The sequence below is a fragment of the Salminus brasiliensis genome, chromosome 11 (genome assembly GCF_030463535.1).
Source record: "Salminus brasiliensis chromosome 11, fSalBra1.hap2, whole genome shotgun sequence".
Lineage (NCBI taxonomy): Eukaryota > Metazoa > Chordata > Actinopteri > Characiformes > Bryconidae > Salminus > Salminus brasiliensis.
In genome coordinates, this window is record NC_132888.1 from 18991452 (window position 1) to 19006903 (window position 15452).

The 15452-nt window shown below is 41.3% G+C and overlaps 1 protein-coding gene across 2 annotated transcripts in view; it reads left to right on the forward strand.

Annotated features, from left to right (window-relative positions):
- Positions 1–15452, forward strand: part of ulk2 (unc-51 like autophagy activating kinase 2) — a 35993-nt gene that overhangs the window by 9669 nt on the left and 10872 nt on the right. For both annotated transcript variants that reach the window (XM_072692075.1, XM_072692074.1), the window contains exons 4-14: positions 6441–6473; positions 8346–8382; positions 10018–10191; positions 10449–10522; positions 10636–10737; positions 11086–11144; positions 11271–11353; positions 11488–11538; positions 11640–11728; positions 11962–12133; positions 12703–12763. In XM_072692075.1, coding sequence (XP_072548176.1) covers positions 6441–6473; positions 8346–8382; positions 10018–10191; positions 10449–10522; positions 10636–10737; positions 11086–11144; positions 11271–11353; positions 11488–11538; positions 11640–11728; positions 11962–12133; positions 12703–12763 — 935 coding nt within the window. The remainder of the gene's footprint in view (positions 1–6440; positions 6474–8345; positions 8383–10017; positions 10192–10448; positions 10523–10635; positions 10738–11085; positions 11145–11270; positions 11354–11487; positions 11539–11639; positions 11729–11961; positions 12134–12702; positions 12764–15452) is intronic.

Genomic DNA, 15452 nt, shown 5'->3' on the forward strand with positions numbered 1-15452 from the left:
TTTACTGTCGTCATGTGGGCTGGAGAGAAGGAAGCTCAGAGCTTGAGATGTATATTGGGTATGTGTGTAGGTTCTGTGTCATTCTGTGTATGTGTGCGTGTGTGTGTGTGTGTGAGCAGCTGTGAGTGAGTGTTCTCACAGCTGACAAAGAGATCTAATCCATTTCTAGCACTGTTTGTGCCCTTCCAGTATCTGCTGGTGCAGTTGTTCGTAACAGCCTGTCCTGTGTCTGCATCCACACAGTCCAAGCTCAAAGGTTTCTCAGTTTTATGACGTGATGTTCTGAAAACAACGTCACAGGCGTTTACATCCTTTCTGTCAACAACATACCAGTGAAACAACTTTCCACTGTCTCCAGAAGCCTCCCAAGCTGGTATTCCCGTGTAATGCGCTTTTCAGGGAATGGTTAGAATTACCAAGTACTGCCGTGGTGTGATGGTCAGTCACATATGTTTTTAAAAGGCTCAGGCAATTTAAAACCTCTTCTTACGTAACACAGAGTTCATTGAGTTACAGTGCGAGAGCCTTTTGGCATGCAAAGAAAATGCTACTTTTGCGGGTCTTATGTCATGCTGGTATTATCAGCAGTTCTTAGGTGTTGGTGTCTGTGCACTTTGTCTCTTTTCTGTCCTTCATGTGGGCTGGGGAGAACAGAGCACAGAGTTTGAGATGTTTATCAGTATGTGTACATGTTAATGATAATGTGTTATTCATGTTGTTCTCAGCTGACAATGAGACCGTATCCAGTTCTAGCACTGTTTGTTTGCCAAGTGTATATATTTGCATCTGTGCACAAGTACAGTAAAATATGGGGGAAACATATTAGGACCTGACCGATATATCGGTTGGGATTTAAAATTAGTAGATCTTGACAAACCCCTGCTTTTTCGTTCATATTTTTCATTGACAGAGAGAAACCTGAGACAGCTGTTTCACTGAAGAGCCTGTATTAACCTCCCCCTGTTATTGGGCTCCCCTGTTTAACTATATCACAGCAATACAGGCTAATCTTTTTAATAAAGAAAACCAGTGAAAAGATTAGAAAATTAAGAGGTAATAAACAGATACCAAAATATTAGCCATAAGCATTATGCGTAAATCTACAAACAGTGCTGCAATGATTACAATAAATCACTGTATTAAACAGATTAATTAGAAGTATAAAGCACAAATCATGGCTTCATCTTGCCAACTATGAAGCATGGGGTGGATCTTTATTGTTTGAGGTTATTTTGCAGCAGTGTCATTGGCGGTGTTACACAGGAGAAGGGAAAGATGGATTCCACAAAATACCAGCAAACCATTTGTTAGAAGTCTGAAGCTGAAAAGAGGACGGCTTCTACAGCAGGATAATGATCTAAAATATACCTAAGAATCCATCAGAGACTACATAAAGAGACACAGGCTATAGCTTTTGGAATGGCCCTCACAGTCTCCTCACCTGAATATCATAGACAAGTTGTGGTTAGACCTTAAACAAGCTGTGCAAGTAAGATAACCCTTAAAATATCTTACAACTAGAGAATATCTGCAAAAAAGAAATTCTTTTAGCTGCTATAAAAACCTTTTCAAGCTGTGATTTCTCCCAATGGATGTGTTATTATATAATGGCTCTGTAAGGTGTCCTAACCTTTGCACAGGCCACACTAATAATATATATATTTTTTATGTTATCAAAGACTATGTATTACGATTTGCTGAAAATATTGTGTTTAATGGTTGATTAGCTACAGAGACTTTTGGCATTGTCTTGGGCTCCCTCTACAAATGGGAAGTGACATTCACACTTTAAGCCACCAGAAAAGGACACGTTTTTCTGGGCGAGCTGAGAGATACAGAACCATCACTGAAGCACATGAAATGATGTGGTGGAGTAGTATTACAGAATTTTACACAGATATGAATCGGGTTAGGCAGTGTTACGCAGTTCTCAGAAGCGGTATTCTGCCCGTATCTCTAAAGTTACATACTGCAGTTAGTAGCTTGCTGCACTCTGAGAGTCAACAACAGCAACACGATTCTCTATATTACATCAGTGGACTTATACTTGCAGTGTTTATATAATATAAAGTATGATTGCTACTTCTTTAAATTCTTCTCATACAGTGGGGAGAACAAGTATTTGATACACTGCTGATTTTTCAGGTTTTCCCACTTGCAAAGCATGTAGAAGACTGTAATTTTTATCATAGGTACTCTTCAACTGTGAGTGATGGAATCTAAAACAAAAATCCAGAAAAATACATTGTATGATTTTTAAATAATTAATTTCCATTTTATTGTGGGAAATAAGTATTTGATACACCAGAAAAAGAAACTTCATATTTGGTACAGAAACCTTTGTTTGCAATTACAGAGATGAGACGTTTCCTGTAGTTCTTGACAAGGTTTGCACACACTGCAGCAGGGATTTTGGCCCACTCCTCCATACAGATCTCCTCCAGAGCCTTCAGGTTTCGTGGCTGTCGCTGGGCCACACGGACTTTAAGCTCCCTCCAAAGATTTTCTATTGGATTCAGGTCTGGAGACTGGCTAGGCCACTCCAGGACCTTAAGATGTTTCCTACGGAGCCACTCTTTAGTTGCCCTGGCTGTGTGTTTTGGGTCGTTATCATGCTGGAAGACCCAGCCACGACCCATCTTCAGTGCTCTTACTGAGGGAAGGAGGTTGTTGGCCAAAATCTCACGATACATGGCCCCATCCATCCTTCCCACAATACGGTGCAGTCGTCCTGTCCCCTTTGCAGAAAAGCATCCCCAAAGAATGATGTTTCCACCGCCATGCTTCACGGTTGGGATGGTGTTCTTGGGGTTGTACTCATCATTCTTCTTCCTCCAAACATGACGAGTGGAGTTTAAACCAAAAAGTTCTATTTTTGTCTCATCAGACCACATGACCTTCTCCCATTCCTCCTCTGGATCATTCAGATGGTCATTTGCAAACTTCAGACGGGCTTTTACATGCGTTGGCTTGAGGAAGGGCACCTTGCGTGCACTGCAGGATTTTAATCCTTGACGGCGTAGAGTGTTACTGATTGTTTTCTTTGAGACTGTGGTCCCAGCTCTATTCAGGTCATTGACCAGGTCCTGCCGTGTAATTCTGGGCTCATTCCTCACCTTCCTCAAGATCATTGATGCTCCACGAGGTGAGATCTTGCATGGCGCCCCAGACCGAGGGAGATTATCCGTTATTTTGCATTTCTTCCATTTTCTAATAATTGCACCAACAGTTGTTGCCTTCTCACCAAGCTGCTTGCCTATTGTCCTGTAGCCCATCCCAGCCTTGTGCAGGTCTACAATTTTATCCCTGATGTCCTTACAAAGCTCTCTGGTCTTGGGCATTGTGGAGATGCTGGAGTCTGACTGATTGAGTGTGTGGACAGGTGTCTTTTATACAGGTAACGAGTTCAAACAGGAGCAGTTAATACAGGTAATGAGTGGAGAACAGGAGGGCTTCTTAAAGAAGAAGTAACATGTCTGTGAGAGCCAAAATTCTTACTGGTTGATAGATGATCAAATACTTATTTCCCACAATAAAATGGAAATTAATTATTTAAAAATCATACAATGTATTTTTCTGGATTTTTGTTTTAGATTCCATCACTCACAGTTGAAGAGTACCTATGATAAACATTACAGTCTTCTACATGCTTTGCAAGTGGGAAAACCTGAAAAATCAGCAGTGTATCAAATACTTGTTCTCCCCACTGTACATCATTAGTTACACAAGAGTCCAGAAGCAGCCTCTTAACAAAGGTTGGTGCATGTAGACAGCACAAGCTTTCAGTCTTCGTGCTGGTTGTTTTTATTTCCCCGGCCCAACTCTTGATCAACAGGTCTTCTCAGGCATCTCGCATTAAATCCTGGGGGAGTGTGTTTGTATGGGGTCCCAAGGCATTTGGCAAACACATTGAGTGAGAATGCCAGAATGCGTTTTCAGAGACATCCTGATAATCACAGGTCCTGAGATGGTCACGAATGTCATACACTAATGCTTTGCCAATGTTTACAGTGTGTTCACTTAGGAAGGAAACCACACCAAATGACTGATACATGACTGTTATCAATGTACTCCCACACTTTAAATATAAAGGCACTACAAAGGATTATTTGTGCAGTGCCATAGAAGGATAAGGATATGGACCGCTTTTGATTCCATAAGGAACTATTTCTGTAAAAGAGATGCGTGAGTTTGAGTTTGAAAGAGTATTTATATTAGATCAAGGTTTTTTACACTCACACGTCATTCTAACAAACATGGTTTGTTTTATTGGTCTCTTTTGTGCCCTTTATTGGTCTCTTTTGTGTGTAGCACCTTTATTTTTAAGTGTGCAGTATTCTTGATCTTTTTCTTCCCTCCCCCTTCAGGCCTCCTGCAAACAGCTTTTTACGTAATCACTCTGATGGGCTCAATGGGACGGTCACCCAGTGGCTATTCCATCACCCAAGGCAACACTGATCCCGTCCCATTATTGGATCTACAGTGGCACTGGAGCAGGAGCTCAGCTTCAGCCTCATTTAGGGAGGGATGGAGGGGGGGATTGGTTGAAACTCCAGAGCCGGGACTGACCGAGCAGTCATTAGTGGAGAATAATGGTGGTTTGTCCATCTGCTGCCGAAATGAATAGTGAGGTCTAAAGCCACAGCTGACATATTCGATGGGAATGAATAGTCTAGAGTTCAACTTTCGGTGCATAATTCTGTTGAGAAAATCAGCCTGGATGAGAGAATTAATGAGATTTGTGGAGGGGAATTAAAGCCAAGATGGCAGCTGGAACATTGACTGCCAGTGCCACACTCTTTCCTGTAAATTCAATCACAGCACACAAAATGGCTGCACTTCCTTTTATAATGGACCAGTCCAGCTTCTGAATGGAAACCTGACAGTATTTCACACACTCCCTAAGCAGTAGCCATTAAGCAGAAAGCCTAAAATCTAAGCCTGGACATCTTCAGAAGAAACATATGGTAGCCTTGAGAGGCTGTTACAGTGATTATATGGTTGTACTTGTTTTCGCGTAATCTTCCATTAAAAATTTTAGCCCACCTCTGTCTTAAATTTTTGATTACTTCACTACCTACCAGTGGCTGGGAATAAGAAAAGCAACCCTATCTACCACTTAAAAAAAAAGCCCATTTAACTCAGAAACCTTCCTTGATGCCCTGTTCGACATGGTAAAATCTCATGACCTGAACAGAAAATGATTCACACTGAAACAGTAAATTATGGCTGCCAAGGACAGATTATTCCATTAATGCCATGTATTTTAATCTTTGCCCATTAAAGATGCCAAAGAATGCATTTACTAATGTATAACTGTTAAGAATTTGACATTGGTTGTGGCAAAAAATGCTCAGATATTGTTTAACAAGCCTGATATTTTGCATTCAGAATTAAGCACACAGAATTTTTGATGCTCATGCTGTCCTGTGAGTTTCCCCTCAGTAGCTTGTCCAGGTTTGGCTTTCTCGTGCGATCTGATATTTTCCTTTCTGATGTGAGTTTAGATCCAGTTTGTTTTTAAGGGAACGGACGATGGAGAAAATAGATGGTGACCCCTGATTAGCTAGTGTTAGCTAGTCCCTGCATGCTTCCCCCTTGAATTCATTTTGTTGCAGACCAAGTTTGAGCTCACCTTCTGCAGACACTGGCACAAGAAAAGCCACAGTAATGAGGCCTGGTTTATTTAGCAACCAATATTCCCATTACTAGCAGAGTCTGGAGGTGATACGCTGCTCTCCTGTATAAATAATCTCATGTTCTTCTGGAGTTGTTGTCACATTTTACCTTGTTGCAGCTTTAGCTGTCGAAAAGGCTATTTTCAGTGGGCTATGTGTATGTAAATGTTGAGTTTGGGGGTTTTGGAGTAGGGGTGTTTTCCAACTTTGGTTTGGGTATCTACAACTTTCTTTTGAATGAAGAGATAACAGTGTTTGATGTTCACGGTATGTCATTGTTCATCTATGTCAAAAAAACAGTTCAGAACATTAACTATTATGCGTTTTATAAATAATGTTTGTCTGTTTTCTTGCTACCATGCATAACATCCTCTATACGTAACCAGAATCACACTCAGGCCTAAGTGTTTGGCCAGCATCTAACGTTTAGGCTTTTGAGCTTTAATATCTGTCACCTTGCCCAGTGGGTCTTTCCTGGTCAGCACTTGCAAAACCTAAAATAGGCAGTGGAGAGAATGTGTCTGAGGGTGGTTATGATCTTGTGATGGCCACTTGATCATACCGTGGATTTTGGCCCTTGGCAACATGAGTAGGCAAGTAGACTGAGCCACATTTATAGTGTGTTTATTGCAATAAAAGGCTTAGTGTTCATTGTTGTTCTCTTCTGCCACGCTCCCTCCATGTAACTTGGGTAAAGGTAAATGATTTTCCATTTGAAAGCAAGAGGTGTAACATGTTGTCTTCTCTTCTCTTCCCTTCCAGGAAACACCTAATTTTGTGTTCCTGGTAATGGAGGTGAGTATGCTGTGTACATCATTGTCATCATCAGTCTCTCATCTCTCGCTCTCTTGCTCTTCTTCTCTCTCTCTCATTCAGTGTCTGTCTGCTGTGTCTGGCTTTTTTCCCTGTGTCCTTGATGTCCATATACAGACTCTGTCTGGTGTTGCTCAACCAGAGCGGCTGAAAGAAAAACAAACTGACCACCTTAAGTGGCCAAGCTAAAAATAAAGTTTCACAGAAGCATGGAAAACAATTTCATCTGCTTTCATATCAGCTCTATCTTTAGTGTGTAATATCATTCTGACACCTTATGCGTACCAGCTGATAAGATAAGTCAGCGGCCACCTGATTCTTGTTTATGGGAACTGTGTCGGAATGATCCGAGAGTGTGCCTTGTGATTCTGGCAGGTGATTGCAGTTAGATGTGTATTTTGGAAATGAGCAGTAATTCAGTAACACGATTTTTCCACTCAAATGTTATCATAACGTAATGACCAAATTTCCCACATGAACAATGACCGCACTTGTGGCCTGCTCCACCTGAGCCTCTCAAAAATAAAAAAGAGGCCTATCAAGCAAGGACCCTTAAGAGCAGCCTGATCAGTGTTATTTAACTGACTCCTATCAAGCGAAACCTTTCCTTATAGAACACAGGGCAGTGTAGTGAGCACACAGTATTCTGATCTTTTCTCATCTCCTGTGATAAGGAGATTAACTGGCTTTGAATAGAGGCTCTGCTAGAACACTGCATCACCATATCAGATTAATATAAGAGCTTATTGTTGTTTCATGTTGCCCAGTGTAATTCATGCTGGCCTGTTCTTCAGCTCTGTTCACATTTGTAAAGAATGTCTCGCTATAATAAACAGCATTGCTGTCTTTTCAAAGCCTTATCTGGTATCTCCAAAATGTCAAGTTTTTAGAGGAAGGAAAAAAAAAACTTCTTAACTTTCAATGGAAGTCAAAAAAGCATATATATTGTTTCAACATCGTCATTGCAATGTGTGCATGCACAGTTGTCACATCGCAGGGCGTGCAGTGTCACACAAGGCAAATTTAATCAAACACATCAAGCCTTATTTTGCTGCAGAAGGAAAATTCTGATAATCAGATTACACCAGCCCAATATTATTTATTTAACTCCAATATTGGAAACAGAGCGCATTATTAATATCATGACACTGGATCATTGACCTCTGGTGAAATATGGAGAAAATCTGTCGACAGAATCTAAAGAACAACTACCAGATTCTACCAAGACTACAACATTTTTTTTCATGTGTGACAGCCATGATTTCTTGATGAATAAAATAATTGCACAGAACTATGTTAAACAATTACTTCCTTTTGCACACTACATTTTATACTCTCATAACTGTGGCTTCATCCTTATCCCCTGTATATCACACATTCACACATTTCACACATTTCTATTTACTAAATATTTTGTGTGCATATTTTTGTATTTCTCTATATTTTCATTTTTATTTTTTCTGCAATCTGTATGTTTTTATATTTTTATTAACTTTTGACTTTTAGTTGTGCCATGTATATGTGTAGGTGACAAATACATTTTGATTTAATATAATTTGAACAGTATGGTTTAAAATAAAGAGCTAATAAAAAAAGTCAATAACCTTGGGCCTTATTTTCCAATCTTACCTTGTCACAAAGATTCTGATATTCACCAATAATTCACCAAAATGTTATATTTGGGGTTTATTTAATTTATGTTCAAGAACAGATTTAGGACAATTCTGAGGAAGATATTGGTGATGGAGGTCCAGTTTTCCTTTTCATGTAAAGTTATTAAGTTTTTACTATAAAGTTTAACAGTATAGAATAGAAACCTTAAGTTTTGTTTTTCTGTTTCTTGTCCTATCACAGTATTGCAATGGTGGAGATCTGGCTGACTATTTACAAGGTAAGCACTTTCAGTTTCCAAAAAAACAGATAGGTAAGGACTAAAGGTTAAAATCTACATGACATAACATGTGACATAATAGTGAATGTGTCCAACTAGTGCAGGTGTATGGCTTAGGTCCTAAGCACTAGTGTTTGTTGAGAAATACAGTGGCCAGTCCCAAAGGTCACTTACCAGTGCTCACTCTCAGAGCTGCTAGCTGTCAAGACTGTGATGTACAGTATGTTCAGAACTTACTATGCTTTGTTTAGTTACCAGATTTGCCAAGTCCAATTTCCATTTTCTCAGTGTTCTGCTCAGGGTGATACTACCTTACCAGCTGGCTTTGTACTGTTTGTTTTATTATACACAATATGTCCAAATGTTTGTATACACCCCTTCTAATGGATGCATTCAGCTACTTCAGGTTGCATTTTGAGGCTAGTGGAGCAGTGGAACTTTGTTCTCTGGAATGATGGTGCTTCATCAATACTATCAATACTTTTGGGATGAGTTGGGGAGTGGGGGGATAATGCAGTCTGTTTTTGATGACGTACACTTTGGTTCCAGCTTCTTTCAAAACGTTCCCAGAGCCACTGTTAGAGTTTATTGATCTTGTGCTTATCTTAGTTTACACAGAGATACATTCATAATGATGATGTGGTGTTCTCAGTGAGCAGCATGTCCAGGGCATGTTTTCGCCACTGAGTCACTGTGACTTTTAAGCGTGTTATATGGTGTCCTCCACCAAACTTCTGAAGAGTGCCACAGAAGGAAGAATCTTTAAATTGGGAAAAGAACTCTACATCAAGTAAAGGTTCTTTAGACCTTTAAAGGGTTCTGCACACTCACATCTCCACATGTTTTTTCTTTGGAACCAAAAGCGGCTCTCCATGGCATCACTCTGTGAAACATTCGAGGCACCTTTGTTTTTACGAGTGTGTGTGAGAGGAGGGGTGTGTAGACTTAACTCTAGCCCTCTCCATGTGATTGGAGTTGTTATCAGTACGTAATAGTTTCATGCAGGTGAACGCGCCCACATCACGACGGCACGGTACATTGTGTGTCAGCCTCTCAATTCCCCTACTCACAAATTATGCAACTGTTCTCTGTTATACAATTCCAGTGTATCTGACGTGGGTCAGAGGGATTTGTTCATGCCACACACTCGTAGAGCCAGTGTTTTGGGATTTTTATTAGATCCGTTGTGATCAGAATTGCTTTGTTTACTGAGTAGATTGGGAGAAATGGAATCCTCTTAACAGCTTGTGGATTAATAGTGTTTTGTTGTAACAGGGGACCAAGGGCAGTGTCGCTCTGGGTAATACCCCTCAACAGCTTCTGATTTTGAAATTCATACCTATCACAGGGTCCCTGCAGATCACAGGGCTGTGTTAGATGTTCTAATGGTCTTAAGTTAGCTCCACAGAGTTTGACACAACACAGGTCCACTAATGTAATTTGTGTGCAAATGAATCAGCATAATCCAGGTGTATCAGTCTAGTTGCTAATGGGCATCAAATATCAGGGGACATCTGGATGTATCAGCAGCTGTTTGAGCAAGGGAATGTGGGTATTATAGTCTATAAATGGTTCAAAGACTCTCTGTGAGTATGAATTCTCAACAGTAGAGCTAATCGAAGCTTTCTGTCCCAGCAAAGGGCACCCTACGAGAGGACACCCTGAGGGTCTTTCTGCAGCAGATAGCAGCAGCCATGCGCATCCTGAACAGCAAGGGAATCATCCATCGAGACCTCAAACCCCAGAACATCCTCCTGTCCTACACCGGCCGCAAGAAGTCCAGCATCAATGGCATCCGCATTAAAATCGGTAATCGAAGTTGGTCATTGGCTGTAATAATAGCTCACAGACATGTTCCACAGGGTATTCATGTGAGGGGAAAGCCCTTTAATCTTTCAAGTCTACATAGCGATGATTAGGTGTCATTGTGCTATTTCTGGGTATGCAGCTTTTCAATTGTCTCCTCTCGCTGGTCTCACTCAGTGCCGCAGGCTTAAGTCAGACAATAACAGCAAGTTGCTATTAATAACACAGACATACTGACGGGAGCTTTCTGTGTTCTACAGCTGACTTTGGCTTCGCACGATATCTCCAGAGTAACATGATGGCAGCCACGCTGTGTGGATCGCCTATGTACATGGTAAGCAAGAGGAAGTGTCAGAGAATACTTTATTTCTACTGGTATAGACATTGATTTATAGGTTGTATTAGCTTTTTATTTATACCTCATAAACTTCTCGCTCTGCCCTCTAGGCTCCAGAAGTGATTATGTCCCAGAACTACGATGCCAAAGCGGACCTGTGGAGCATTGGGACTGTTATTTATCAGTGTCTCGTGGGGAAACCACCCTTTCAGGTCAGCCAGCCAGTGCCTGCCAGCTTTTTTTTATTTTTTATTCTACAGACACTCTCTCTTCACAATAGGCCAGGCATTGTCTTCCCAAATAGGGCTGGAATGCTCAGTGCTATTGTTTTCCCATGTCAGATAAAATGTTTTTAGAACAGTAAGGAAAATGATGTATTAAAGACTGAAGTTGCTGTACAATACTATGAATCAACTGAGCCAACTACCCTGTTAATCATCTTAGAAACAAACGTGCCTACCTGTAAGTTTAAGCTGTTTTTTGTGGTAATAGGAGCCTGCCTAGCTGAACAGGAGTATGTAGTATGTAATTGTACAAAAATCCTTATGCCCTCTCCACAGGCAAACAGCCCCCAAGACCTGAGGATGTTTTATGAGAAAAACAAGAACCTGGTGCCAAAGTAAGTAAAAGCATTAATCACAGTGACTGTTGATGGTGGCGACGTGACTCAGTACACTCAAAGCTATATTGAAACATGGTCTCTATTGACCTTTCAACTAAAAGAGAGCTTCCTTCCTGTTTCCAGCATCCCGAGGGAGACGTCTCCTCAGCTTGCAGATCTGCTGCTGGGCCTGCTGCAGAGGAATCAGAAGGACCGTATGGATTTTGGTCAGTGAAGCTCTTCCATTTAAGGGCCTGGCAGGCTATGATGAATGAATGTGTTTTCTGAGGTCATTACCCTGGATGAAGCCTGTATTATTCACTGTCTCTTTTAAACTCACCCCACCCCTTTCTCCCTGCAGATACATTTTTCAGCCATCCCTTCTTGGAGCAACCGTCGGCCATTAAAAAATGTGAGAACACTTATCGTATGATAGAAAATATTGAGCATTTTACAATGAGACTGATCTCGGTCTGCTTATCAAGTGAGATATGTGCTCTTTTTTTTACCCAGCATGCCCTGTGCCGGTACCTGCATGTCCTGGCTTAGTCTCGGACAGCACCTGCGGCAGCTCGCCGTCCTGCCGTTATGTCTCTCCCCCGGTGAGTTCATCACCTCATTTTACCTAAGCCCACTGTCACCCTACTGCAGCTGGCAGATGCTTTGGGATTAAAGCTGGTGCATTATCCCTGCACACCGCCGCCACTGCAGGAGCTGAATGACAGTAGCCGTGCTTAGGAGGGGAATTAATAGTGCTGTTACTGACTCAGCTCCAGGTAATACAATGTTTTTTTTCCTCTTTCTCTTTGTCTGTCTGTTTTTCATTCTGCTGCAGTCATTGCCAGACATGCAGACTTTGCCTGAAGACGTGCTCTCCTCGCCCCCTCTTGGCCCCCCCAACTACCTACAGTTGTCCAAGGAGTCTGGCGGCAGCACCAGCAGCAAAAATTCCTCCTGTGACACAGACGACTTTGTTCTGGTGCCCCACCTTTCGGGAGAACAGTCCTGTGAGTTAGACTCACATGTATTTATTAGTAGTGTAAACATGCATGTCAGTGCTGTGATTTAAAGCAACATTATGTAGCAATTTACCTTAAAACAAAGCAGCTTCAGAATCATTTTGATGGTACAGTGACTGTCAAAGGGAGAATGGTGTCTTTGTCATCGCCACTCCGGGTTCGGAATGCTGATACTGCACTAGGGAACTTTGGTGGAGCGTGCACTACACACCGCTGTGTAACCCGAGTCATATTTGTGTAAAATCTTGTAATATTATTTTGCTCTGCCAGTCCGCATGCTTCTTTCATTTCACATGCTGATTCTATATCTCTCAGCTTGCAAAAAAATGCATGTGTAGAGCTTTAACTCGCAATTTGTTTTTATAACAGTGGAACAGAAGTGAATTACACTCCCCAACTGTAGGGGGAGCCCAGGAGCACAAAATACCAATTCTTGCGTAATGCTGCTTTAAATGCATTAAGTTTGAGTGGTTGATTGTGATAGTATTCAATTAAGTATGCACATTGTATTCACTATCATTGTATCTGAGAAGTTACTCCTATTTTCTCCTCCTCAGATGACCTGCCGATGGGCGCCACTGGCCGCAGGCCGTCCAGCGAGTTTCTGCTGTGTGGAGGGTGAGTGTGACATCACTGGCATGGTTCACACAGCGATAATTCACGGTCACACACTCTAACCAAGTTGCAATACCACACTAAACCACACTGCAAGCCCTGTGTTTGCCTGGCTAAGCTGAGCAAACATAAAGATTTTAAGACGAGACTGGGCCACTGGTGCACAACACATCTACGGTTCTTCCATGAGCTGAAACATGAACATCTACTGCCCCTCACAGAGATGCAGGATTGTTTCGGATTAGCATGTTGATCTGTTTGTCTTGTTGATGTCAGTGGAGATATTTTCAGCTCTTTGTTCTGAGCTGTTTGATCATGAAGGTGAAGAGAGCAGATTCCATTATGGGAATATGACCTAGCATGACGCGTCTGCTATTTCTGCACCCAAGCAAGCTGTTGTGGCCAGGCCAGAGTGTGAATCACAAGGCTGTGAAAAAGGGTCCTGTTTGTGGGATTTTGCACATGTGTGTGTTTATGTGAAGTGGATTCTTCCCTTCTGTATGTGAGCTGACCCATCTTCACACATTCTATAATGGCAGCTATTTTTGTCTGCTGCTTTAAATTAGAAAAATCTCTCAAGCAGTTTAATGGTGTCTGTGAGATGAGTAATTCAGTGAAAAAGGGGTGTAATCAGTTACCTCGCTTGCAGTCAATTAGCCAAGACATGTTTGGAGTTTGTTTTTTGGATGCTAGGCTAACATTGCTAACAAGCACTTAACCTTCACAATAAACAACACCATAAACTTCAAACCACATACTTCTATACTTTTCATACTGCATTTATAAATGCACTTCTGGTGGTGGAGCACTATTTTACATACTTTTTAGTGTAGTAGTGTGCAGTTTCAGGCACAGCCTAAAACAAAGCAGTTCAATAATTTGCAGAATTTCTCCACATGTATGTGTAATGAACTTTAACCCATACCAGCAGGATCTCATGAACACAGTAAGCTCTGCTATATAATGACACGCAGCCAGGACACGTTGATGTCTGGCTTTTAGCAATGTTAAAGTCAAAGTTAAAATGAGCTTAATAAGCAGTTTTCTTATTACTGCAGTTAATGTCTTATAGAAAATAAAACTGCTGATCTCTCTTACAGCAGTAAACAGCCTGATATACACACATTTCACATGTCTTTTCAAATGGCTTAACATAAGGCTTCCTCCTTACAATGTTCAGTAGAATATTTTGAAATCTTTGATAATGTCTTGCTGTTTAATTGTTGGTCAAAGCAGTAATGCCATCAACATTGGCGCGTGAGAATTTAACAAAATGCCATTGCTGTATTGTCACATACAGTATTTTCACATTCTTTTGTTATCAGTGGAGATTTTAGCTGCTGACATGTTCTGCTTTACAAAATGACACTACTGTGTGTCTCCCAGCCATGTTTACTTTTGCTTTCATGAACTGAAATTGCTGAAATAGTTTGCAGCTGTTTTTTTTTACAAACTTGCTGCACCATCTCAGAGCTCAGAGCCACTTCCTCCCCCTGTTTCGCTTTCTGTACAAGCCCAGCAGCTAGACACATTCAGCCTACTGTGTCATGTCTCTGTTATTGCCTTCTCCCAAACGCGCACACACGCACAGTCTTTGTTTCTCTGTTTTTGTCCATCTCTTTCTTCCTGCCTGTCGTTACCCTCCAAATCGCTCTCTGACATAAAACACACTCTGTGATCATGTGCGGTGAGGTGGCTGAGCAGTGCTGCACACACTGTTTCTCAACATGTTTGTGTGTATGTGAACACTCATGCAATACGTCTGGCCGAGTGCCAGCTCCTCCAGGAGAAAGGCAGATTTTTCCTGGAGCTCTGAACTACAGCTCTACACGCTGTTCCCATGAAGCGCACTCGTGCCTTGTTTTCACTCTGTTGTTTGTGCATTGATTCCCAAGAGTGTGGATCCAAAGGACGAGTGGCCCAGTGCTGCCTCCCGGCAGACATGCAAAACCAGGTCAACAGCAACGCACACCCAGCCGTAAAAACAGAGTCAGAAAGTGCAGGAAAAAAGCAGTTTCAGACTCAAGACCTGCAGGAATGCTGTATTTAAGTAACACTGCAGGAATTTATATACTGTATTTTGAGGTAAATTGGATAATTACTATGACTTATAGTGTCCTCCTTAAAAGTATTTTTAGTAAAGGCAGTAGTTATATATGTAGAACCTTGACAACTCAAAGAACCATTTTATTACTGATATGGTTTATTGCAGTTCACTTTTTTTCTGTTTGCCATAGTTTAGACATCACGGTTCGATAGAGCAGGGAAATAAGCGATGAAAATCCTCCAAAGGTGTAATACTAGAGTTGTATGTCACTTGTACAAATTACAGTTTGTTCCACCTAGTGTCGTATGGTCCCCAATGGGGTAGTTGGTACAGCTTGTAGTGCGTAAGTGTTCTCGCTTTACGTTGCTGTCGTAGTAAACTGGGAATTTTTCCACACAGCCCATTTAAAAGAAGCAAGTGAGTCTTCTACCTTCATTTGCACTCACCTTAGTCAGATGCCAATCAGCTTGAGCTGATGGGCAACAAAATTCCAGGGTTGAAGCAAGCTTACTTTTGCTCTGCTCAAAGGTAATACCCACAATTTTAGCTCTCATATTGCGTAAGATGGACATAATTAATTAATTGCTTGGTTATTTCGTTATTTATGTACTTATTTTATATATTATTAATCATATTACTTTTGTA